Source organism: Pleurodeles waltl, chromosome 7, assembly GCF_031143425.1.
Source record: "Pleurodeles waltl isolate 20211129_DDA chromosome 7, aPleWal1.hap1.20221129, whole genome shotgun sequence".
NCBI lineage: Eukaryota > Metazoa > Chordata > Amphibia > Caudata > Salamandridae > Pleurodeles > Pleurodeles waltl.
The window spans coordinates 1404054978-1404082534 of record NC_090446.1 but is presented as its reverse complement, the minus strand read 5'-3'; the positions used below and the strand labels follow the sequence as shown (position 1 = coordinate 1404082534).

The 27557-nt window shown below is 45.8% G+C and overlaps 1 protein-coding gene across 1 annotated transcript in view; it reads right to left on the bottom strand.

The window, feature by feature from the left end:
* Positions 1-27557, bottom strand: part of LOC138247060 (eosinophil peroxidase-like) — a 129503-nt gene that overhangs the window by 46891 nt on the left and 55055 nt on the right. The window contains exon 5 of the mRNA XM_069201809.1: positions 22523-22674. Within this exon, the coding sequence (XP_069057910.1) occupies positions 22523-22674 (152 nt within the window). The remainder of the gene's footprint in view (positions 1-22522; positions 22675-27557) is intronic.

Sequence of the window (27557 nt, the reverse complement as noted above, 5' to 3'; positions counted from 1 at the left end):
TTTTTAGAGCACTAACCATAATTTCTATGGGAATAAGACGCTCTTATATTAATAATTTCTAAAGGAAATGCTTTAGGTATTACAGTTTTGATTACATCAAGATGACTTCAAGTGTGTCACATTTTTATAATAAATATAGAATGTTAGCAATCTACTTGTTCATTAGAATACTCTGTGAGGCCAGATGTCAGGGGCACGGACATGGATAATTGAGGGCAGACAGGAGGGTACAGAGGCAACAAGTTGACCATGCTGGGCAGACAGGAGGGGCCGTGACAGTACAACGGACCATGGAGGGCAGGGTTAAGGGGACAGGGACAACAAACTAACCATGCAGGACAGGCAAATCAAATCAAATCAAATTTAGGGGGTCATTCTGACTTTGGCGGGCGGCGGAGGCCGCCCGCCAAAGTCCCGCCGTCAGAATACCGCTGCGCGGTCAAAAGACCGCCGCGGTAATTTTGAGTTTCCCGCTGGGCTGGCGGGCGACCGCCAGAAGGCCACCCGCCAGCCGAGCGGGAAACCCCCTTCCATGAGGATGCCGGCTCCGAATGGAGCCGGCGGAGTGGAAGGGGTGCAACGGGTGCAGTTGCACCCGTCACGATTTTCAGTGTCTGCTTGGCAGACACTGAAAATCTTGGTGGGGCCCTGTTAGGGGGCCCCTGCAGTGCCCATGCCATAGGCATGGGCACTGCAAGGGCCCCCAGGGGCCCCACGACACCCGTTACCGCCAGCCAGGTTCTGGCAGTCAAAACCGCCAGAACCAGGCTGGCGGTAAGGGGGTCGGAATCCCCATGGCGGCGCTGCCTGCAGCGCCGCCATGGAGGATTCCCTAGGGCAGCGGGAAACCGGCGGGACACCGCCGGTTTCCCGTTTCTGACTGCGGCTGTACCGCCCCGGTCAGAATGCCCATGGATGCACCGCCAGTCTGTTGGCGGTGCATCCGCGGTCCCCGGCCCTGGCGGTAGTCAACTGCCAGGGTCAGAATGACCGCCTTAATCATTAACATTTATAAAGCGCGCTACTCCCCGTGCGGGTCTCAAGGCGATAGGGGGAAGGGGGTTACTGCTGCTCGAAGAGCCAGGTCTTGAGGAGTCTCCGGAATACGGAGTGGTCCTGGGTGGTCCTGAGGCTGGTGGGGAGGGTGTTCCAAGTCTTGGCCGCCAGGTAGGAGAAGGACCTCCCACCCGCTGTGGAGCGGCGGATGCGAGGGACGGCGGCGAGAGCGAGGCTGGTGGAACGGAGGAGACGGGTGGGGGCGTAGAAGCTGAGGCGTCGGTTGAGGTATTCTGGTCCCTTGTTGTGGAGGGCTTTGTGTGCGTGGGTGAGAAGTCGGAAGGTGATCCTTTTGCTGACTGGGAGCCAATGCAGGTGTCTCAGGTGGGCGGAGATGTGGCTGTTGCAGGGTACGTCGAGGATGAAGCAGGCGGAGGCGTTTTGAATACGTTGCAGACGTTTTTGGAGTTTTGCGGTGGTCCCAGCATAAAGGGTGTTGCCGTAATCCAGGTGGCTAGTGACGAGGGCGTGGGTCACGGTTTTTCTGGTGTCGGCGGGGATCCAGAGGAAGATCTTGCGGAGCATGCGGAGGGTGTGGAAGCAGGAGGAGGACACGGCGTTGACTTGTTTGGTCATGGTGAGAAGAGGGTCCAAGATGAAGCCGAGGTTGCGGGCGTGGTCTGAGGGGGTCGGTGCGGTGCCAAGGGCCGTGGGCCACCAGGAGTCGTCCCATGCGGACGGGGTGTTGCCGAGGATGAGGACTTCCGTTTTGTCTGAGTTCAGTTTCAGACGGCTGAGCCTCATCCAATCTGCGACGTCCTTCACACCATCTTGCAGGTTGGTCTTTGCGCTGGCGGGGTCCTTGGTGAGGGAGAATATAAGTTGAGTGTCGTCGGCGTAGGAGGTGATGATGATGTTGTGCTTGCGTACGATGTCGGCGAGGGGGCTCATGTAGACATTGAAGAGTGTCGGGCTGAGCGAGGAGCCTTGAGGGACGCCGCAGATGATCTCAGTGGGGTCTGAACGAAAAGGTGGGAGGTAGACTCTTTGAGAGCGGTTAGAGAGGAAGGAGACGATCCAGTCCAGGGCCTGGCCTTGGATCCCGGTGGAGCGGAGGCGGGTTATTAGGGTGCGGTGACAGACGGTGTCAAGAGAGACTGTGGCAATATAACAGACCATTGACGGCAGAAGGAAGAGGCAGTGACAGTACAGCCTTACATGCCAAATAACACGATTCAGGCAGGAGACTCCCGATGTGTTTAAGCCCCAAAAGGCTTTATTTTATCTGTCTCCTGCCTACACTCCCCTCTTTTTCAGTGTACGTTAATGAGGAAAATCAATTCCCCAGGTTTTTTTTTTTTTTTAATCTCCCTCTTACCAAGTCCAAAATGTTGGCAAGTATGGTATTTTGGATCACTGAGTGAAAGAGGAATGGGGTAAGGACATCTACCCGGATAACAGAGGGCAGAAGGGAGATGGGCAGGGGCACCAAACTGACGCCTGACCTTACAGGGCAGGCTTGAGAGGGTTCAGCAGTACAATACACCACACATGGCAAGCGGGATGGCAGTGCAGCACACCGGACCATAGAAAACAAAAGGGAGGGGACAGGTCCATGCACATGGACACAGACCTGCCAACTTCACCAAAAACCTCACAGTGTGAGGAGGGGTTGGAGTCTTGGAGGGGGTCATGGCCTTGTGTCGAGAAGTACCTAAGAGGCACTTTTGCCCCCATCCTGGTCCCAAATCCCCACCTCTAAAAAAAAACTAAAGCTTGCTGAGGCTGCTGCCAATGTCCTGGTGTGTTTTTACATGCATTAATGGACAGTTAAAAGTCTCCAAAAATAAGATGGAAACCACTGTTTACTGTGGGTTTCAGCTTGTTTTCCCAGCCACAGTGAGATATTGGCTACTCAATGGGTGACCGTGTGAAGGGAGCCAATATCTTGTGTCACACGGTAGCATCATGTGACTTGGCAAGTCTGTGGACAAAAGAGAGCAGAGGGGAAAGAGGCAAGGGCAGTAAGCTGACCATACCGTACAGAGAGAAGGGACAGTTGCAGCATAACAGACCACGAAGATAAGGGGGGGGGTAGGGACATGGAAATGGAGCAGACAATGCAGGAGGGAGGGGCCTGCACATGGAAAACGGAGGGCAGGGGCAAAGGGGCAGGTCTGGAGCAGCAAGCTGACCATGGAGGGCAGGCGGGTTGGGCACCGGAAGCACAACACACCATGAGGGTGTTAGAAATGGGGTCTTTGGTTGACAGTCAGGTTACCGCCTGTTCAAGCAAGGACCTTCACTCTAGTCAGGGTAAAAGAGGATCACTCTCAGCTAACCCCTGCTTGCCCCATTGGTAGCTTGGCAGAGCAGTAGGCTTAACTTCAGAGTGCTAGGTGTAAAGTATTTGTACCAACACACAGTAACTTAATGATAACACTACAAAATGACACAACACAGGTTTAGAAAAATAGGAAATATTTATCTAAACAAAACAAGACCAAAACAACAAAAATCCACAATACACTATAATATACAATTACTAAAAGATGTATTTTTAAATTGTGAGCTCAGAAACCCCAATCTCCACATGTCCATCCGCTCCTAAAGGAAATCTACACTTTAATCAGATTTAAAGGTAGCCCCCATGTTAACCTATGAGAGCGAAAGGCCTTGCAACAGTGAAAAATGAATTTAGCAATATTTCACTGTCAGGACATATAAAACACATTAGTATATGTCCTACCTCAACCATACACTGCACCCTGCCCTTGGGGCTACCTACGGCCTACCTTAGGGGTGTCTGACATGTAAGAAAAGGGAAGGTTAGGCCTGGCAAGTTGGTACACTTGCCAAGTCGAATTTACAGTTAAAACTGCACACACAGACACTGCAATGGCAGGTCTGAGACATGATTACAGAGCTACGTATGTGAGTGGCACAACCAGTGCTGCAGGCCCACTAGTAGCATTTGATTTACATGCCCTGGCACCTCTAGTGCACTTTACTAGGGACTTACTAGTAAATCAAATATGCCAATCATGGATAAGCCAATTACATACACATTTTGTAAAGGAGCACTTGCACTTTAGCACTGGTTAGCAGTGGTAAAGTGCCCAGAGTAACAAAAACAGTAAAATCAGAGTCCAGCACACATCAACAACCTGGGGAACAGAGGCAAAAAGTAAGGGAGACCACTCCAAGGATGGAAAGTCTAACAGAGGGCAACAGTGAAACTATAATGGTATTCACACAGACAAGGGAGGGAAGGTAGGAGGGGTCAGGGGCAACAAGCTGACCACACAGGACAGGTGGGAAGGGCTGTGGCAGCACAGAAGGCCATGCATGGCAGACGGAATGGTTAGTGGCAGCATAATGGCCATGGTCGGCAAGAGAGAGAGGGCAGGGGTATGCACAAAGGACCCTGGAGGTCAGAATGGATGGGTAGGGGCTGGACATAGACAAGAAAGGGCAAGGGAAGGGTATTCACAACAGACCACAAAGGGTATGCAGGAGGAGCAGTTGTAGCACAACAGAGCATGGAGGGCAGAAGGGAGGGGCAGCAAAATGGACCATGGAGGACAAGAGGGAGGGAATAGGGACATGGAAATTGGACAGGCAGGATGGAGGTGGTAGGGACAGGCGGAAGTAATCTGACCATGCTAGATTGGTGGGAGGGACAGTGGCAGCTCAACAGTACCTTCAGAGTAGATATGAGGGGCAGCGGCAGGTCCGTGGAAAATAGTGGCAAAAAACAGGAGCAGGGGCAAGCACACAGACATCGGAGGGCAGGGGGAAGGAGCGTAGAGCTAAGCACATAGGCAAAGCAGGAGGGCAATGATGGGGCATAGAATTTAGCAACAGAGGGCAGGAGGAGTGGGCAGGGACATCAAGCTAAATAAAGGCCAGTGGCAGCACATCAGACCTTGCAGGTCAGGAGGGAGGGGGCTGGTGCATGGACTCGAACAGCAGAGGTTAGGGAGGAACTGGATGGGGCAGCAAGCTAACTGTTCAGGGCAAGCAGAAAGGGCGGAGGCAGCACAAAAGCCACACAGGGCTGTAATGAGGTAGGGGGGGCATAGATTTGGACAATGGGTGGCAAGTTTGAGGGGGTCAGGAGAAGCGAACTTGTGTGAGGGCAACACAATGCCAGGCCAAGTCCTACGTCCAACTCCCCTCCCCACGTGCATTGTGATGAGCATTTTACCTAACATTAAAAAAAAACTAGAAATTCAATGAAAATGTTATGTTATAGGTAGGTTCAGATATTACACGCACTAACCATATAAATTTAGCTGTTATGGCTATAGTTATTTGAAGTAACTATAACTTGTGGCCTAAGATAACTTTAACTTTAACCTTCGCCATGCACAGTTAATTACCCCAGATATTATAGCATTCATGACATCTTCTATGACATCATTGATGATTTCTCTGTAACGTTTGCAGTAAAATTATTGATGAGAAAACTGTGCATGGCGAGGGTGCGAGTTATAGTTACCTTAGGGCATGAGTTATAGTTGCTAACTATCACCAGTGGGAGCTGGTGACATTTGAAAGAAGTGGGATGTAAAAGTATGGATGAGTGCCCTATAGCGAACAAGCGTAGCCAGCGAGCGCGACCATCATAAGAAGGGTTGGAGGGGTTCTCCCACCAGGAAAAGTTTGAAAAAAAATTGGCAAATGGTGCATTTTCAAGCAAATTTGAGAAGGCAAGAAGGTTAATAAAGCAATTGCAAAAGTGTAGTTATGACATCAATAAAGAGATTTCTTATAATAATGACGTAGGTAGCTGCTTATTAAGCATAACCAGAGAACCTCACTTTACAACCCTCGGACACTGAACACACCGACTCACCTATAAGCACTACATTTTCCATTACTTTTGCCTTCTCAATATTTTGGCAAATGTGTACCTCATTCACACATAATTGCACAGAATCACAATTGCAACTGGAATAAGTGACCGTTGCTCTGTTTGTCCAGCAGGACAAAGGATTGCACGACCAACTGTTCTGAACACCTTTTTGGCCCACTGACAGGCACTGTGAGTAATTTCCGCTGCCTTCAGCCTTTGCTCTAGAGCTCTTCATGGTAGCCGTTAAAAATGCCTGAAGGCGACTCTGTTCAAAGTCTGCACTGTCCAAGAGAAATATGCTACACAAAAATACAGAAATACAACATCCTGGAAGTGTGCACTCTTAAGGGATGCATGATTAAGTAAATCATGTGAAATATGAACAGGAATTAAATCACTGAAAAGGAATAACATACGTTTTTATGTATTCATTGTTCAGAAATTTATCAGTGTATTTTGCCAGTTGTGGATGTGGATTGGTGGATGTGTGGATGCGGGTATTTACGTATGGATGGATAACTGGTGATGTGGATGGATGGATGGATGGATGGATGAATCGAATGGATGGATGGGTGGGTGAGCCGATTAACATGTTTGAAGAGGAAGGATGGATGACTGGGCAAATGTGTTGATGGGTGAATGAACAGATGTGTGGGTGATGGATGGTTGGATGGATGGATGAGGTTGTGGGGTGCAGAAAGGAAGGGGTGGATTGATGGATGAATTTGATTGAAGAACAGATGGTGCTGTGGAAGGATGGCTAACATGGTGAATGGAAAGATGACATGGATTGAGGAGTGAATGGATGGTCAAACAAATAGTTTTGATGTAAAGGTGGATGGAGAAGAATGATGGAAGAGGTGGATTCATGGATGGATCTCTAATGGAAGGGTGAGTAGATTCATGATGGAAGGTTGAATGGATGGATATGGTTATGGTAGGATGGGTGCATAAAACACTTCTTTAGCACAATCCCCATAGCAGTGGACAGAGATTGTGAAAACTTGTAGCATATATCTAGCTATAATCATCATTAAACTGATTGAATGTTAACAATTAATTAGCGTTGGTGTGCTCTGTGCAGCCAGACATTGCCTCTCAGTTCTCATTACTGCATTGTTGTACTTTTCATTTTACTTTTACTGCTGTAAATAACAACCAGCTGAGGCCTAACATGTCAGGTGTGTGACATCTAAGTTTTAATCTTGGCTGCTGCGCATTGTGTGTTTGTGGGAAAATCATGTTCTCTTTCGGTGCCTTGCCTTCTGCGCCTAACTAAACTGTCTATCTCAGCTCATCCTAGAAGTACCTTTACCCTGCAAGTGCTAGAATGCGAAGTCATGCGAGCTCAAAGGCAGAGAAATTACAACTTCGTAGTCAAGTGATGCTGGCTAACAAGCAACGGCTGGGTTTGAGTCTGGTAGCAGATAAAGACCTTCCTCACAGATAACGAGTGAGACACTTACATTCACTAGTGTCCTTGTCGTGACTTGCTGCCTCTGACCTGCATTGGATTTGCACGTTCATCACCAGCTCAGCCCTCCACCCAACCTGTGTCTGCCGAGCCACTCAAGACGGTGTTGCCTTGCTGTTTACAGTAGAAAATAGCACAAGAGCAGTGCAGGGATTTGCTCGGTCAGGCGCTGATACTGCTTCTTACAAGACTTGTGGGCAGCAGCTGCAAGCCCCTGGGCTCCTAACACTGCGCAGCCTGGCGAGAGTTCGAGTGAGCATGTCGGGCTGGTCAGGGCAGAGCACCCGTTGAATCTGAAATGCGCACTTCACCCCCAGCTGAACCACCTGTCAATCGACATTCAAGATCCACCCCTTCCCCTCACTGACTCTCAAAGGCAAACACTGTGGGGCCATGCTGATGCAGCTAAAACCATTCAAGGGATGTATGGGTCTGCCGTGGGGGTGACGGGGCAGCAAAAGAAACAGAGGGCAACGTCCCCTTTGCCCCAGTAAAGAAACCGCCACTGACTATAGCGGTTGAATTTATATGGTTTTGTGCTGATGTGCTTGGTGTGAAACAGGATAAAATGCAGTCATTCAAAGTAAAGTTAACCAGTGGGTTAGGTAGGCTGGCCGATCTTTCCTAAGCTGTGTGCAGTAGTGGGTGGATGTGATGAAGCTGAAATGAAGGTTTTACATTAATTTGCCGCATAAACGTAGTGCTGCAATAATCATGTGTGACTTTAACCGAACTAATAAAGATTGTACGGGGAACAAATGTGCCCTCAGAGTAGTTTGCCAACATTTATAAGCGTGCTTTATATAACGTGATGTATTAGAATTGCACTAATCCGACATAATCATAAACATGTGCTACGATTTGCTTGTTTGAAATGTTTTAGCTTAGCATTACTTTAGTGCAGGCTTCGGCCTAGTTGCCTGGTCTCACGGTTTAGATGCTCGTATTTTTCCAATGTGCTATTAAACGTGTATTTCTGCTTGAAGCTGTACTTTTCCACTGAGATCGTTCACATGCTTATCTTAAGGTTTCGTGCCAGCTTGGCATTTTTCTCTTTACTCCAAGGTCAATCTGCAGGTGCGGACAATGGAAGCTCTGAAAATGAGTTAATTGGTATAAAATGTTGCAACTTGCGTACCCGTCTCCAAGGATAATGTATGCTTAAGTAAAAGCTTGAGAACTGTTGTTTTTGATTGGACAATTTGAAGCTAACCTATGAACCCTCCAATGGAAGACCCTACTGGATTTGAACTGTTGTCTATTTAAACCAGGTGCACGAGAAGAAGGTAGCCATTACCAGCTATTACCTGACATTGCGCCATTTCGCAGCTATTATGGCCCACTTTGCTGCGACGCCATTTTGAGAGACTTTGATGCTTTCTCTAATCGAGAGAAAGAGACTTAAATGATTCTTACCCTAGAGACTTTAACTTTGATTTGTCCCTTTGCATGAAGTAGTAGTTTATCTTGCCGCCGTGAGGCAACTGCCCCGTCCACCCCTGCCCCTTTGCCCCGTCCCATGCTGATTGAGAAACGGTACCTGCGAGACGAAGACTTCCTTGTATGCTGATCGTAATTGGTAAATATGAAAGGAAATTGTAAAATTGCATTGTGTTTCTTTTAGGTAACCAACTGCTGATTTTGATAAGAGCCCTAGTTAGGAGTTTTCTAAATTAATGTTGCTAAATTGTTTTTGCATGAAGTCCCTCATGCCGATGCTAATTTGAGGTTAGATGAGGATTCCTTTTGTCGCACGATGCAATTTGAGACTTTTGTTATGCTGACTAAATGTATGCAATTAGCTCATTACAGATTATCATATTAGTGATTTGCATTGCTATTATCGAATGCCTTGTTATTCAAATGTTGCATAGATTGCACTTGTTTCGCCGTTATGGACAGCTATTAATGTTCATTTATGTTTATCATTTGGTGTTGAGACACATCTATATTGTGCTAGCTTTGTTAATATAGGGAAATAAATTCACTAACTTTGAATAAACTGGTGTGGTTATTCCTGACTGAAAGGTCAGGGTTCGCCGAAATGTATTCTGGATTAATTGGTAAGTGTTATGTTGATCAGGGTATTGCTTATGTTCGTTATTGATTATTGATTTAATTAAATTGACTGATTAAGGGTGGAGAGGGTCCCACTTAGCCAAAAGATTCATCGGCCTAAAGAGCGTCCAAAATATAGGTAAATTACTAGTACGGAACGCTCTATCAGTAGATGGTAGCAGAGGACGGTTTCGCCTTTTGGGACCCCGTACTCTTAAAGTACATGGTGTTGAATTAACGGTTACGCCCTTTTGAGACCAAATTCGAAAAGTTGGATTAGATTTTTCTTGGATAAAACTGATTGAGAAAATGATGATGGGCTAGGTCCACCGCGACTTTCCCGGGATCTCGGAGCTTGCGAATGAAGAGAATGGAGGTGTGGAATCGGCGTTGGTGGTACTAGTGACGGTATGAGAGAAGTTAGGATTTTGCGCTTGCACAGCTTATTGCCGCAGATTGTCTGAAAAGGTTGCGAGGAATTTTTTTTCTTTTTAGAGAATAGCGGAGGTGCGACTCCGAGTGTAGAAGTAGGGAAGTCGTCGAACTTCATAGAAATAGCGGAGGTGCGACTCCGAGTGTGAGAGTAGGGAAGTCGTCGAACTTCATGTGCATGTGGCGCTTCGTGCATAAAAAGGTCCACATGGTTGTTGTTGATGAGACGGGCCCTGCGAGGTCAAGAGACTCCGGAGTATGTTGTTTTATGTTGTGGTCTGGTCGGTTTAGTAGGTTGATCGGGCGTGGTCAACAAGTCGGTACGTGTGTTAAGGGAATGAAAGAAACTTCGACTTCGGGCTTTGACAAAATTCTAAGTGCACTAGAATAGATCATTGACAAGTTGAGAGCAGAGTCTGCGGGTCAGATTTGCTTGCGAACGTGGGGATCGAGAAAGATGGAATAACTGCAGAGGCTAGTGAAAAATCCCTAAGGTCCTGAAGCGATTGTGTTACCCTTCCTGTAGTAAACCGACAGATCTGTTTTATATTTTTTGGTAGCTCGCGATACATGCAAGAAGTTGTTACGAGAGGAGCTGAGTGAAGGAGGACTAGCCGCGAGGCTTTGTCAGCCGCAGTGTGTGTGAGTGACGTCACTAGGAGCCGCGCTGGGATAGGTTGGTTGTAGAGAAGGGTCGCGCACGGATTGGACGCAGTCCGTGGGGCTCGATTGGAAGGGGAAAGGCAAGCGAAGAGTATTCCGGGAATCAAAGTCACCTATTGATTACAAACTTTGTGAAATAAAAGACGAGAAAATGAAATTTTTTAAAGCATTAAGGAGTGCGATGAAGGGGGAGACATACATTAAAGCGAGCGTAGGAGAGGAAACGCCGCCCGAAGGCACACCAGCTTACATTGTAATGGAGGAAAAGGGGGTAGCTCCGTGCCTTTGGCTAAAGCAATGGCACAAACTGACAGAGAAACATGGGAGCGTAGCGTTCCCGATTCATGGGACATTCAATATAAGGATCCTAGAGAATTTGAGATTCGCGATGTACGACATGAAGGTACCCCCAAGGCCAGCACAGTTTGAGGCTCTAGCGATTTGGGAACTAATGGCTAGACAGCAAAAGCAAAACAAGTTCGAGACTAGGATAAGGAAGGTAGAAAAGACACTAGCGGACGCTAGGTGGGATAATGCACAGAAGGTGTGGAGGTCAGATGTATTGCAGGGGATAAAATTGTTTCCCGCAATTACTAAGGAAGAAGAGGAGACAGGTAAGAAAGCTACCTGTAAGACAAACAGGAGGTGTTCCAAGGATAGAGAGGACGAGGAAAAGTTGAGAAGAGAAGAGGAGTTAGAGGATGAGGAGTTAATCATGCAATTGCTGAATGACCGTCCACCACCTTATGCAGAGAGTGGACAAGGTCCAAGTACCAGTTCTGCCCCTCCGGCACCGGTACAGAACAGTGAAAGTCAGAGTTCAGGAGCATCATCGGGATCTAAGGACCCGAGTCTACTGTTCACCCCGCAGATACCGCAGGTTAGGAGAATATATCCAGATGTGCCCATGTTGAAACCAGCAGAAAATTATCAGCCGCAGATCCCAAGATACTACAGCAGTGACAACAGTACGGGAATGATTCTAGATCCAGCCGCAATGGGAGGACAGAATGGTCACAACCCAACACTGGCACAAGCTGAATCAACCCAGTTTTTGATGCCTCAAAAGCAGATGCAGGGGGGAACAGCACATGCTCAAATGACGGGGAGTCAGATGGGCATGCCTGCAATGATGACCCATAGTGTGGGAATGAACATGTCTCAGAACATGGGAAATGGACAGAACCCAGACGCGATATCACTACCCATTACTGTAGGTCCACCGGTACCTTTGTACAGTCAGCCTAACTTAGGTATGAGCGGTCAGGGATCAATGCTGCAGAATGGGACAGAAAGGAGGTGCATAGAAAACACTCCAGGGATAGCTCCGATAGCGGCTCAGCCAACTGGATCTGGGTCCTTGATGGAGTTTAGTCCCATATGTGCTCAGTCAACGCTGGTGAGGTCGAGCCCCCCACTGTTAATACCTCTAACATCGAACACTGAAAAGTTGCCGCAACCATCAATGGCAGTCGATGTGAATGCTACACTGATGGGGTTGAATGCGCAACAGCTGTCACAGTGGTTCAACAGTCTGAATTCCACACAAAGCTCAGCCAGTGGGAAGGAAGAAGATTATCTGAATAGGGTCAGGTTGAACATGGAAGCACAAGAATTGGTAGAAGGGACTATGGGTGTGAATAGGTTAGAATCCTACTCGGAAGAAGAGCTGAGGTATCTATGTCCCAGGATTACAAGAGAAGTGAACAAGGTACATAAAAGCTTGCAGGAAATAGCTGACAAAAACGGGGTTGACATAGACAAGACAAAACACTTGAGCAGAAGCTACAGGTTGGATTTCGGGACCACAGATTTTGAACACATGAGGTCAGCAGGCATGAAGGCGCACCTTAGAGAATTGTTGCAGAGTGCACAAGTATGGAGGTGCTTAGACAAATGGGAAAGCAGATGGGTAAAGAGAAAGGAAAAGAAGAAAGACAGTGTCCCAGAGCTAAACGAGAAGAGACCACAGAGTAGTGATGCAGTAACCATGTTACCAATGAGGGAGACAGCAGGGGGAAAACTAATACATGTACCATGGCATAGAAGCGACATTCAGTCTTTTACGGATGATTTTCCCAAACTGAGAGAGAAACCGATTGAATGGTATCAACAGACTGACAGGTTTGTGAAGCTTGCAAAATGTCTCTGGGAAGACCTGAACACTCTCTTTGAGATTGTGGTTCCAGCAGACTTGTGGGAGGATTGCAAAAGAGCTGTAGGTTGGCCGACAAGTGAACCGGAGAGAGATAGGGATAGGGGTGCACCATCACCTATGGTGATAAGCTTGTACTATAAGGTGATTGAGCATTTGAAGACGAAGGTTGCCGCGAAAAATGTGGATTGGCAGAAGATTGATCGAACTGCCCAAGAAGCTAAAGAGTCGATTCATAGTTACTATGAGAGGTTGTTGAAGGCGTTCAAGAACTACAGTGGCACGGAAACAATAGAGGCGAAGGACATGCTTCATTTTGTGTTCAGATTTGTGGAAGGGCTGAGACCAGAGATAAGTCAGATGATAAAGTCGCATTTGATTTGTTGGCAGTCGAAACCTATTGATGAAGTATTGAATTATGCGAAATACTGTAGCGATGAAATTGAAGTGAAGCAGAAAAGGTTGAAAGAGAAGGTGATGATGATGCAGCTTAAGGCAGCTCAGACAGGTCTGCAAGGTTTGCAAGGGATGCAAGGGTTCCAACAGCAGGTACCGCAACCGCAGCCGCAGTTGCAGGGAAATATGATGTTTCAGCCACAGGCGAGAGGCAGAGGCAGAGGAGGTTTTGTGAATAATGGTCCGGATTTGAATACATGCCGTGTCACGTGTGCGGAATTGTCGGTCATTGGAAACGCGAGTGCCCGATGGTGGTGCAGGAAGGTGTAGGTGCAGGTGTTGGTCAGCAAAACAATGATGTCAATGCATTTCAGACAATGAGGGGACCGAAAATGAGAGGTCCAAACCCAAATTTTCAGACCATAAATCAGTTGCAGGGATTACAACCTATGCAGCCGCAGCAGATGCAGATGCCCCATATGCAGATGACGCAAATGCAGCCAATGCAACAGCAGTTACCCATGGTACCTAATCAGCAAATGCAAATACCTTTGGCACCAATGAGTCAGCAGCAAGTGATGGTTCCTCCACATGTCTCGGGTCAGGTAATGAATACAAATGGCACCGTACAACAGTTCCCATTACACAGTGAGAGTGGAATAAACAATGTATGGGAGAGTGAAAGTTCAGGAGAGGAAGGAGATTGTGTGCTTGCAGCATCCTTGGAAGTTGATCAAAAGGGTCCGTACGTGGAGGGAAGAGTAATGGGTCATCGTGTCTCATTCTTGGTTGACACAGGAGCCACACGTTCAACTGTTAAGAGCATTGAAGTACCGAATTTGCCACTCTCAGGGAGAACAGTTCAAGTGGTGGGAGTAGCAAACAGGCACCTGACAAACCCAATCACAGATCCGGTACCAGTCAGCATTGGTAACTATCAAGGGTTACACAAATTTGTGGTATGTGACTCAAGCCCGATAGCACTGTTAGGGAGAGACCTATTGTGCAAATTGGGTTGTTCGATTATGTGTTCGAACGAGGGAATCAAAATTCAGACGAGCAGTGATGGGGAAGAAGAGGACGGTGTAGAGTGGGATGAGATGGAAACTGTCGATGAAGAGTATCCTCTGATTTGTCTCTTCCCGATGATAACTGAAGAAGATATTCCAGCTGAATTACGGGAAACAGTCGGAAAGGAAGTGTGGGACATGACAGGGAAAGAGGTGGGATTGATGAAAGGAGTGGAACCAGTGAAAGTGACTGTAAAGCCCAATGCAACCTTTCCCCAGACCCCACAATACCACATGGCACAAGACACCCTCATGAAAGTTGCCCAACTCATTGACGAATTTGTAAAACAGGGAGTACTGAAAGAAGTGTTAAGCAGTCCATGTAATTCACCAATCATGGGACTAATAAAGCCGAGTGGAAAGGTCCGACTCGTGCAGGACTTGAGGAAAATAAATGACATCATAGTCAAATGCTGCCCTGTAGTACCGAATCCAGCTGTGATAATGTTTCAAGTCCCTTGCGATGCTGAGTGGGTCTCAGTCATCGATTTGTCACAAGCGTTCTTCTCGGTGCCTCTTAATGAGGACAGCCAATTTCTCTTTTGTTTCAAATTCCTAGACAGAGTGTACAGTTGGTGTCGAATTCCTCAAGGGTTTTCTGAGTCACAGTCAATATTCAATCAGATTCTAAAGAAAGACTTGGAAGCATTAGAATTGCCATTCGAGTCAACCCTAGTACAGTACATCGATGACTTACTGATTGCATCAAAGACAGAAAGTGGCTGCACAGCCAATACCATTGCTCTGTTGAACCATTTGGGAAGGAATGGACACAAGGTGTCTCCTTCCAAATTACAGTTCTGTCAGAAGAAAGTGAAATACTTGGGTCACCAGATAGAGAAAGGGTCACGGAGAATAATGAAGGAAAGAATAACGAGTGTACTTCAAATGAGTCCACCAAAGACAAGGAGGGAGGTGAGGACGTTTTTGGGAATGGTGGGCTACTGTCGTCAGTGGATTCCCAACTTCTCAACTCTAGCAAAGCCTTTATTGAAGCTGACCCAGAAGGATGCCTTGGATCAAATTGAGCTGAAAGGAGATGAGATGGATGCTTTTGTTGAATTGAAAGAATGCATGTGCAGGGCTCCAGGTTTAGGTATGCCTGATTACAGAAAGCCTTTCACATTGTTTTGTCATGAACGTGATGCATGTTCTTTGTCTGTCTTGACTCAAGCCCATGGTGGCATAAACAGACCAGTAGCGTATTTTTCAGCTACCCTGGATCCGGTCGCAGCAGCACTTCCAGGGTGTTTGCGCGCCGTAGCAGCAGTTGGTATCAGCCTCACTCAGAGTGAAGAAATAGTGATGGGACACCCAGTAACAGTCATGGTCCCTCACTCAGTCGAGATACTTTTACCCGCTCCCGAACGCAACACATGACTGGAGCAAGACTCACAAGGTATGAAACGATAATTCTGGGCTCACCGAATGTGCAGCTGAAAAGGTGCACTACGCTGAATCCAGCAACCTTGCTTCCTGGTGAAAATGCTGAAATTGAGGACGCTGAAGACATCGAGCATGACTGCCTTCAGGTGACTGAATTTTGCACCAAACCCGACCTGATATTAAGGATACTAAGCTTGATGAAAATGACCAAATTGTTTTTGTTGATGGTTCATGTCTAAGAGATCGGATGGGAATTTTGAAAGCAGGATATGCTGTATGTACTGTAACAGGTGTCTTGGAAGCGGCCTGGCTTCAAGGAGTCTATTCTGCACAAGTAGCAGAACTTGTAGCCCTTACAAGAGCATGTCAACTGTCTGCATTGATGAAAGTCACCATTTACACCGATAGTCAGTACGGGTTTGGGATTGTGCATGATTTTGGACAACTATGGTCACAGAGAGGTTTCCTGACTTCTTCAGGATCCCCAGTGAAAAACGGGGAAAGAATAAGGGAATTGTTACACGCCATTCAAATGCCAGCCGAAGTTGCAGTGGTAAAGTGTAGTGCTCATACAAAAGGACAGGACTATGTTTCTCTGGGAAATGCATATGCGGATCAAGTCGCAAGATTTTGTGCCTTGAATTGTATATTACTCAGAGATGAATGGAATTCGATTAGTGAACCAGAACTCGAACCAGCTGAAGCATTTGCCTTGAAAGTCGTAGATACAATAGATGAACTAAAAGCATTACAGAATAGCGTCAGGGAGGACGATAGAGATTCCTGGATTAAATCACAATGTATAAAAAGACCAGATGAGTTATGGGTTTCAAATGAGGGAAAATTTGTTTTGCCAAATAGTCTCTTATCACAGCTTGCGCGGTTCTATCATGGGCAAGCTCACCTAGGGAGAGATGCCATGATAAGATTGTTCAAAACTGATTGGTTTAACCCCAGATTTCGTCAAGCTGCAGAAGCAGTTTGCCATCGATGTGTTATTTGCCAGCAGATGAACCGAGGAAAGGGAACAGTTGTGAACGCGAGCCACATTGGCAGAGCCAGTGGCCCATTTAGTAGAATGCAGATGGACTTCATTGAGATGCCTGTACATGGAGGTTTGAAGTATGTGTTGGTGATTGTGTGCATTTTTAGTCACTGGATTGAGGCATACCCCACACGTAGAAATGACAGCCTTACAGTTGCAAAGCTATTGTTGAGAGAGTTGATACCACGTTTCGGATTCCCGATCTCTTTAGAATCAGATAGGGGAAGTCACTTCAATAACGAGGTGATAAAGTTACTTTGCGCAGCGCTGAACATTGAGCAAAAACTGCATTGTAGCTATCGCCCTGAAGCATCAGGACTGGTGGAGCAAATGAATGGTACACTGAAATCAAGAATGGCGAAAATATGTGCATCGACAAATTTGAAATGGCCTGACGCATTGCCCTTGGTGCTAATGTCAATGAGAAACACCCCTGATAGAAAGACTGGATTGTCTCTGCACGAAATTCTTATGGGCAGGGCTATGAGACTTCCTGCAGTTCCCGCAAACGCGCTTTTGAATATTACAGATGATATGGTGTTAGACTACTGCAAGGGTCTAGCTGACGTGGTTCGCTCTTTCTCTCACCAGGTGGAAGCAACCACCTTGCCACCGATCCAAGGTCCAGGACACGCACTGAAAGCAGGGGACTGGGTCGTGGTAAAGAAGCACGTGAGGAAGTCGTGTCTGGAACCCCGTTGGAAAGGCCCTTTCCAAGTGATCCTGACGACAACTACCGCTGTGAAGTGTACGGGAGTTCCCAACTGGATTCACGCCAGTCACACAAAGAAAGTGTTGTGTCCCACAGATGAGGAAGTTGAAGCGCTGAAACTACCAGTGCCTGATAAAACCGTGCTGAGCGCTGAGACAGAGCAAAATCAAACTGAAAGCGAACAGGCAGAAACGGAAGAGAGAGAAATATTCTCTGGGGACGAAGCAGACTCACTTGGGGAAGACCAAGGAGAAACTTCAGACAGCGACGAAGCAGCTGAAGGTGACAAAGAACCTGAAGCAGCTGAGGGTAGCAAAGAGCCTGAAGCAGCTGAAGGTGACAAAGAGCCTGAAGCAGCTGAAAGTGATAAAGAGTCTGAAGAAAGTAACGGTGACGAAGGGCTTGAAAGAGGTGAAAAAGAAGGGGAGCCTGATCAGAGGAGGGCTTTCCCAGAAGCAGACGATAGAGAAAAAGAAAAGGAGAACGTGATTGATTCCCCAGAAGGAGGGGACAAGGCAGAACAGAACGGAGCAGTTCAAGCTTCCACAGAAAAGATCACAGGTCCATCAAATGGACACGGTGCAAAGAGGAGACTAAGTATATCGCCAATAAAACAAAGGACTAAAGAAAGTTTGAACGACGGAGAAAGGCCAAAAGTGAAAGAGAAAAGAAAGGAAGTGACTGTTGTGGTACCATCCTCAAGTGAAGGAAAAGACTTGGCCAAAGAGGAAAGTACCAGTGAGGCAGAATCGAAAAGAGAAGCGAAATTGAAAAGGAAAAGGATACCAAACAGGAGATATTCCGGTCCAGAATGGGCATATGCAGTCAATGACGATTGGACTGACGAATTTGTATCTCTTAGCCTCGAGAACGAAGAAGAAGAGATACCAATAGAAAAGAAAAGTTTTATGGACTCTGTCGATTGAAAGGGTAATAAATGACATTGCTTGCTACAATCTAACGTGATACAACCAGCTGAGACATTGCTAAACCGGATGAGACATTTGCTAACTTGATAAGACTTTGAAAACCTGATTGACTCTTAAACCCGATTTGAGACAACTTTGAAAAAAAAAAACAAAAAAAAAAGGGAGACTGAGTTCTGAGTTATTGCCGAATTGAGACAAATGCTGCTAACCGATAAGTGACTGGCCTCTTGAAGAAGACTGTGTGAACATTGTGCTCGTTCAGCTTTGTAACTGAATTGCTAAATAGTTTCTTTATAGGTGCTTCTAGCTCTCTGATTCTATACAGATCATGACGCAAAACAGTAGAAAGAAATATTGTAAATATGTGTGTGTAGGCTTGGTAATTGCATGTGTACTAATAATAATGGCAATTGTGCTTGGAATGCATGGTAAGGGTGAGAATGAGAAAATTGATGCTTCTACTTTTGCTCCTGTTACTGTCACTGAACTAACCGCATTGAAAAGACTAGAATTAGATGAGAGACACTTGCATGATAAGAAAGAACTTTCGTATAATGTTTTCTATCGCTTGCTAACAGAATATGTTGAGACTATGAATGCGAAAGATTGTTATGTGTGTACACAGATACCGACATCGGTAAAGGAAGGGGTGACTTATCACCACATGCCTCTTACATACGGGATTACATGTAGTATAGGTTTTATGGTCAGACTAACATACAGTATTTTTACTCGAATTATGATGTTACCTTTGCATATGTTCCTATAATAGCGCAGCTAAGCCAGATTGCTAAAGATTGGGATGCTAAAATAATGAGGGAATTTTTCGAGCCAATGCAACCTTTTGAAACGGCTCACAGGGAAAACCTTACCTGCTCGCTCTCTGCAGTAGAAATAAGCTTTTTAGATCGCACAGATGATAGAAGGGCACAAATGATTGCGAAATTAGAAAAAGAGCTACATAAGAGGACTTCAGTAGATAATTATGATTTTGCCGCAATAAAGACACAAGGGAGAATCGCTTTAGATGCTTGGCATGTAGGGAAATTTTGTATATATCGAGGTGAATCTTATTATGATAACATTTTTGTAGGAGCGAGTGAGTGTAAACATACGTTTATCTTTAAGGCCAAATGGACATTCATGATGAACGGACTTGACCCTTTCATTCCAGGTGTATATTACATTTGTGGGTATAATGCCTATTATCGTCTTCCAAAGGGATGGTGGGGAAGATGTTATTTGGGTATAGTGTTCCCAAAGGTTTATCAACTGGATGACCTATCGATGATTCCAAAGACATCTGGATCCCATCGTATCCAGAAAAGAGAGACCGCAGCTGCTGTGGTAGGAGATATATTTGGAGCCATGATTCCTTCATTGGGAGTTGTGTTGAATTCCATCAAAATAAGAAAGTTGTCTACTATAGTGGATAACATGTTGACAACGTTTTCAGGTGCTATAATCCTGATAGATGCTGAACTTGCAGCGGAAAGAGCTATGACTCTTCAAAATAGGCTTGCCTTAGACATTCTTTTAGCAAAGGATGGTGGCGTTTGCAAAATGCTTGGTGCGCGCCACTGTTGCACGAATATTCCCGACAACAGTGTGAAAATTAAAACTATGCTTGCTAATCTAACAAAAGAGAGTGCAGATTTGAAGGAACTGAAAGAACCAGGAGTGTGGGAGAAGGTTGGAAAAGGACTTGCTTCAGTGGGAAATTGGATTGAGGGAATTTGGAATGGAATATTGCTAAAAATAATACAGGGAATATTAATAGTGGTAATTTGCATATTTGGAATTTGGGGAATAAAAAGAGGAATAATAATGATAATGGAAAGAATTAGAAGAAGGAAGGAAGAGAAGATGATGAAAAGAATGGCAGAAGAATACAAAGCGAAAACTCAGGGAATTAAAAGGAAAAGAGAACTGACAGAATTTTAATGGAATAAAATTTGTGGGCATGGTTTGGTGTGATGACAAGTAGTCATCAGAGGAGGGATTGATGAAGCTGAAATGAAGGTTTTACATTAATTTGCCGCATAAACGTAGTGCTGCAATAATCATGTGTGACTTTAACCGAACTAATAAAGATTGTACGGGGAACAAATGTGCCCTCAGAGTAGTTTGCCAACATTTATAAGCGTGCTTTATATAACGTAATGTATTAGAATTGCACTAATCCGACATAATCATAAACGTGTGCTACGATTTGCTTGTTTGAAATGTTTTAGCTTAGCATTACTTTAGTGCAGGCTTCGGCCTAGTTGCCTGGTCTCACGGTTTAGATGCTCGTATTTTTCCAATGTGCTATTAAACGTGTATTTCTGCTTGAAGCTGTACTTTTCCACTGAGATCGTTCACATGCTTATCTTAAGGTTTCGTGCCAGCTTGGCATTTTTCTCTTTACTCCAAGGTCAATCTGCAGGTGCGGACAATGGAAGCTCTGAAAATGAGTTAATTGGTATAAAATGTTGCAACTTGCGTACCCGTCTCCAAGGATAATGTATGCTTAAGGAAAAGCTTGAGAACTGTTGTTTTTGATTGGACAATTTGAAGCTAACCTATGAACCCTCCAATGGAAGACCCTACTGGATTTGAACTGTTGTCTATTTAAACCAGGTGCACGAGAAGAAGGTAGCCATTACCAGCTATTACCTGACATTGCGCCATTTCGCAGCTATTATGGCCCACTTTGCTGCGACGCCATTTTGAGAGACTTTGATGCTTTCTCTAATCGAGAGAAAGAGACTTAAATGATTCTTACCCTAGAGACTTTAACTTTGATTTGCCCCTTTGCATGAAGTAGTAGTTTATCTTGCCGCCGTGAGGCAACTGCCCCGTCCACCCCTGCCCCTTTGCCCCGTCCCATGCTGATCGAGAAACGGTACCTGCGAGACGAAGACTTCCTTGTATGCTGATCGTAATTGGTAAATATGAAAGGAAATTGTAAAATTGCATTGTGTTTCTTTTAGGTAACCAACTGCTGATTTTGATAAGAGCCCTAGTTAGGAGTTTTCTAAATTAATGTTGCTAAATTGTTTTTGCATGAAGTCCCACATGCCGATGCTAATTTGAGGTTAGATGAGGATTCCTTTTGTCGCACGATGCAATTTGAGACTTTTGTTATGCTGACTAAATGTATGCAATTAGCTCATTACAGATTATCATATTAGTGATTTGCATTGCTATTATCGAATGCCTTGTTATTCAAATGTTGCATAGATTGCACTTGTTTCGCCGTTATGGACAGCTATTAATGTTCATTTATGTTTATCATTTGGTGTTGAGACACATCTATATTGTGCTAGCTTTGTTAATATAGGGAAATAAATTCACTAACTTTGAATAAACTGGTGTGGTTATTCCTGACTGAAAGGTCAGGGTTCGCCGAAATGTATTCTGGATTAATTGTTAAGTGTTATGTTGATCAGGGTATTGCTTATGTTCGTTATTGATTATTGATTTAATGAAATTGACTGATTAAGGTTGGAGAGGGTCCCACTTAGCCAAAAGATTCATCGGCCTAAAGAGCGTCCAAAATATAGGTAAATTACTAGTACGGAACGCTCTATCAGATGCAAAATGTGAATGACACAACAACAGACCAATCGATGGAGCGATGTGGCTGAGCACCCCCATATGAACGAATACAATACATATTTTAGTAAAATCAAAAGGTCTTGGCTAAGGCAAAACCGAAAAACAGTGAGACTCTCATTGTGTAGATAAATGCAGAGAAATCTATTTTCCCTGTAATGAAATTTAATATGCAATAAAAACACGTTTCCATAAACATCCCCTTTTTGCTCTGCTTTGTTGTCTTGCTGTTACACCTGTAATGATGATCTGTGACCTGCCTTTCACCTTGGCTGCTGGCAGCAGACATTGTGAGGTCAGAACACAATGGTAATAACAGTTGAGCATCAACCTAACCTAATTATTACAACATGTCGCGAGCAATAAGGTAATCGGAGTCGGGCTTTTACACGGGATTTGCAGGTGCACATGTATGATAAACAGATCACAAACATGCTCAACTGGTGCCTTTCCTTTTACAGGACAGTATCTAAGCACCGAGGCTGTCATTACCATGACAATGTGTCAGCTTTGCAGGTTGTTTGGATGAAGCTAGCTCATTACAGTGAATACCAGAATGGCCTTTACTATATGTCGTCTTTTACTCCTCAGTAATAAGAATGTGCCACATTAATTATTTCTGCTTAAAGCTCATCTTCTGCCTCTTTGCTTAGCAATCGAATTTCTGAAGTCGAGACTCTTTACGCTTATGATACCTGAAGGTTAAATAAAAGTTACAAAAAGACAGTTTTTCTCCAGCTCTTACCAGTGGCAGGGTATGTCCAAAATACCTCTTTCCCTCTTTCCATCCTCGAGGGAGAGAAATGCCATCTTCATACTGTGCTGGGAGCCACCGAGCAAATGCTCTGTCTGCAGCTCCTAGCCAAGGCCTCCTCCTGTGAGAGAAAAGCAGAGAGCCTTGTTGGGACACAGTTCAACTATTTAGTAGGTCAAATAAAGCAAGTTCAGTTCAAGGGCACTTGTAACAAACCAGGTCAACCAATTGCACCGTATACAATGTGCATCTATAAACAGTGGTGGCTGTCGCATAACTCAAGTGGAGGGATGAGAAGAGGGGTGAGACGGAGACAAATTAAAAATTAAAAATAGAAAAACACTTACCTTGCCTCCGTCCCTGCCGCCTCCTGCCACCTCACGCTTCTCTTCTTCGGGAGTCCCAGCATTTACTGCTGGGACACCAGACACCGGGACAGGCTCCCCAGCAATCCTGGTGCTGCTTTCATGCAAAACCTTGCATGACAGCAGAGCCAGGATTGGTCTGAGCTGCAGTGACTGCTGCTGAGACATAGCCCTTGGGTCTGTGCAGTTTCTCCTGCCCGGCTGTTAAATACAGTGGGGCTGGAGAAACCTAAGTGCGCATGTATGTTTGGCTGGCCTCAGACGGCTGGCCAAACACACGTGCTCAATTAGGTGCACTCTCCACTCTTCCCCCGTCCCACCTCCCGTGGCCCAGCCCCGCCCGCCCCTCCCAGCTGTGCTGGCCTGTCTATAAAGTATAGAACCGTACTTGGTCTCAGTGAGGCAGAAGCAGCGAGAAACTAGACGTCCTTGTCATTATAGAAGAAAAATTATGCAGTTCTGTTAAAGGAAAATCATTTTTATTTTCAATGTTAGTTTGTTTTTTAGATCCATATTTTGTCTCTCACTGATGTAACAGAGCGTTTTTCTGATGGGCAGCCTTGTATACGTCAAGAAGAGGAAAATGGAGTACACTACGGGTCCAGTTTGGATACTGGTAAAGTTTCTGGTATTTCACCCCACCCTTCCGATTTTACCTGATAATCTCCCCCTCCTGGCAGTGACAGAAAAGGTAAGGTTAAATGAGGTGATGAAATGCAGTATCACCAGGGGAACTGGGAACACAAAATTATTTAACAAGCACTGGCAAAGCCAATTGGCTCTGTCAATGTCTTTAGCCATGTACAGCAGCCCTGCTGCTGTGCATGCTGACTGAAAAAAGCGCAATGACACGGCCAACGCTGGTTGTATCATAGCACTTTTTTCTTTACTTTTAGCCATGTTGCACAGCAGCCGTGCAACTGTACAAAATGGCTACAAAAACATTGACAAAGGCAAATAGCTGTCAAGCATGCAAGCTCTTTTTAGCTTTGTCATCTCTTTTTTGGATGGTTTGGGAGGGGCAAACAATGTAGGATGTGGCGAAAAGGCTAGAGGGGGCAACCGACAATGCAGGACAGAGAAGAGGTGGTAAGCAATAACGCAACAGGGCACCACAGCGAATAAAGTTAGGAAAAAGTGCTATGATGTGGCCAGGGAGGTCGGGGGCAATCAGCATGAGAGACAGCAGGAGGTTCTGCAGTTCAGGAAATCAAGACAATAGACAGTGGGAAGACGGAAAGAGGGAGCAGTAATAAGTGCTCGTAATACGGCTGGTAGTATATCCGTCACTTTACCGTCACTTTTGGGACGGATTAACACCTCCTCCATAGTTGTAATAACCACCAGTGTGTACTATAACTCAGTTGGCTTTAGGCATTGACTAACAGAGCTATCTATTAAGAGTGGTAACAACCCACAGCATTTAACGGATGTGAATATTTAAAAACTAATACCTCTACCATCCTCATGCCATTCTTCACTTTTGTGGGTGGCGAGAGCTTTGCCCACCACTGTGAGGCACTGCTCACTACACAATAACAGTTGGGGCATTGAATTGGTGTCAGTTCTATACCCCAATCCAACCTAGTTGCATCACTGTGCTGCACCCCCTCTGCCCCACTCACTACCTTCACATGTTGGAGCTATGGTCTACCTCGCTCCTGCACTGGTCACTGTCTATTGTCAGCTGTGTGCCCCACATCCATAATACCAGAGTTGTTCAACTCCCCTTTCTGTTCTGGCTGCTAATGTAGCTTTGACTCACCTGTCATGGTGTACAGCTGTGCCCAGCCCCTTCTGCACTGCCCAGTGTTAGAACTACGATTCACTCCTCTACATGACATAGCTATGCCTCCGTGTTGCAGCTATGCCCCACCTCTCTTTGTGTCTGAGCTATGGTCCGCCCCTTACCAAGCTGCTCATTGTCTATTGTTGTTGGAGCAGTGTAATTTAGTGCTCCATATATTTCTCCATCAAAATATTAATCTGTGTAAACAAATAGTAATCATTGTGCAGACGTATTAATCAGGATGTTAGCAAGTGGCTATATTTACTCATAGCAGAAGTCACCTTTATATAATTCTATTATAATTAAGGTATTGCTTATGCTAACTGTAGTTATTTGACTGCCATTTTCTCTCTTAATATTGGCATGACTGTGTTTAGGCCTTAATCCTGCCCTTTTAGGGTCTTCCTTGCATTCAGAATGAAGTTTTCTTCTTGAGTTGTTCCCAAGTTTTCTTTCAATTCCAGGTGTCCTATGTACTTTGTTATTAGAATATGCTTTTATTTATGCTGAGAATTGATAGAATAGGGAATATTAATTGGAACTTGGCTGTGGGAATGCAGAGCATGGGGATAGGAGAGAGCCTCCTGTACTAATCAGACAAGACTGTTGCTACTTTCAAGTTCATGCAGCTGTGTGTTTCTTTGTTCAGTGATGAGAATGTGGGGAGCTTATTTACTTCAGAGAAATGGTAAAACCTGATGGTCTCTAGCACAGAACCCGGGTACTGCCAAACTACCTTTCCGGGGTCTCCACTGCAGCTGCTGCTGCTGTCAACCCCTCAGACAGGATTCTGCCCCCCTGGGGCCTGGGCAGAACAAAGGATTTCCTCCGAGAGAGGGTGTTACACTGTCTCCCTTTGGAAATAGGTGTGAAGGGCTGGGGAGGAGTAGCCTCCTCCAGCCTCTGGAAATGCTTTGATGGGCACAGATGGTGCCCATCTCTGCATAAGCCAGTCTACACCGGTTCAGGGATCCCCCAGCCCTGCTCTGGCGTGAAACTGGACAAAGGAAAGGGGAGAGCCCCTTCAGTGTGTCCCAGACCTCTACCATCTTGGATTCAGAGGTGTTGGGGCACAATGGACTGCTCTGAGTGGCCAGTGCCAGCAGGTGACGTCAGAGACCCCTCTTGATAGGTGCTTACCTCTTTCAGTAGCCAAGCCTCCTTTCTTAGTAGCCAAACCTCCTTTTCTGGCTCTTTAGGGTCTCTCCTCTGGGCTATTCCTCAGATAACGAATGCAAGAGCTCACCAGAGTTCCTCTGCACTTCCCTCTTTGACTTCTGCCAAGGATCGACCGCTGACTGCTCCAAGATGCCTGCAAAACCGCAACAAAGTAGCAAGACGACTACCAGCAACCTTGTAGCACCTCATCCTGCCGGCTTTCTCGACTGCTTCCTGGCAGTGCATGCTCTGAGGGCTGTCTGCCTTCACCCTGCACTGGATATCTAGAAGAAATCTCCCATAGGTTGACAGAGTCTTCCCCCTGCTAACGCAGGCACCAAACTTCTGCATCACCAGTCCTCTGGGTCCCCTCTCATCTGGACAAGCGTGGTCCTGGAACACAGGAGCTGGATCCAAGTAACCCCCATAGTCCAGTGGTCCTTCAGTCCAAGTTTGGTGGCAGTAAGTTCTTGCCTCCCCACGCCAGATGACAAACCTGTGTACTGCGTGATCTGCAGCTGCTCCAGCTTCTGTGCACTTTTCCAAGGATTCCTTTGTGCACAGCCTAGCCTGGGTCCCCAGCACTCCGTCCTGCACTGCCCAACTCGCTGAGTTGGACTCCAATGTCGTGGGACCCTCCTTTGTTACTCTAAGTCAACTGCTGTACTCAGATCTTCTAATTGCCTGCTCCGGTACTTCTGCGGGTGCTGCCTGCTTTTGTGGGGGCTCTCTAAGTTGCTGAGCGCCCCCTCTGTCTTTTCTTCCAAGGGGCGACATCCTGGTCCTTCCTCGTCCCCAGCAGCACCCAAAAACCTCAACCACGACACTTGCAGCTAGCAAGGCTTGTTTGCGGTATTTCTGCGTGGAAACACTTCTGAAATCTCCAGCACGCCATGGGACATCTTCCATCCAAAGGAGAGGTTCCTGGCCCCTTTCGTTGTTGCAGAATCTTTGGCTTTTTCCACCCAGAGGCAGCCCTTTTACACCTTCATCTGGGGTTTAGTGGGCTCCTGCCCCCCCCGGCAATTGCGTGACTCTTGGACTTGGTCCCCATCCTTTACAGGTCCTCAGGTCCAGGAATCCATCTTCAATGTTTTGCTGGTGCTTATGGTTCTTGCAGAATCCCCTATCACGACTATTCTGTCTTTCTGGGGTAGTAGGGTAACTTTTCTCCTACTTTTCAGGGTCTTGGGGTTGGGTATTTAGGACACCCTTACTGTTTTCTTACAGTCCCTGCGACCCTCTACAATCTACACTAGGCCTGGGGTCCATTCGTGGTTTGCATTCCACTTTGGGAGTATATGGTTTGTGTTGCCCCTAGGCCTATTTCTAACTATTGCATTCTATTGTGATTCTACATTGTTTGCACTACTTTTCTAACTGTTACTTACCTGTTTTGGGTTTGGTGTACATATAATTTGTGTATATTACTTACCTCCTAAGTGAGGGTATCCTCTGAGATACTTTTGGCATATTGTCACTGTTGGACCTGGCTTTTTGAGAGGGTTATCCCCACACTTTTTGCCTCCTTCCTCCTATTTTTTCTGACTTGTTGTTGTTGGCTTTTGACCTCTGGGCACTTTACCACTGCTAACCAGTGCTAAAGTGCATATGCTCTCTGTGTAAATTGTACTATTGATTGGTTTATCCATGATTGGCTATTTGATTTACTTGTAAGACCCTAGTAGAATGCAATATATGTGCCTAGGGCCTG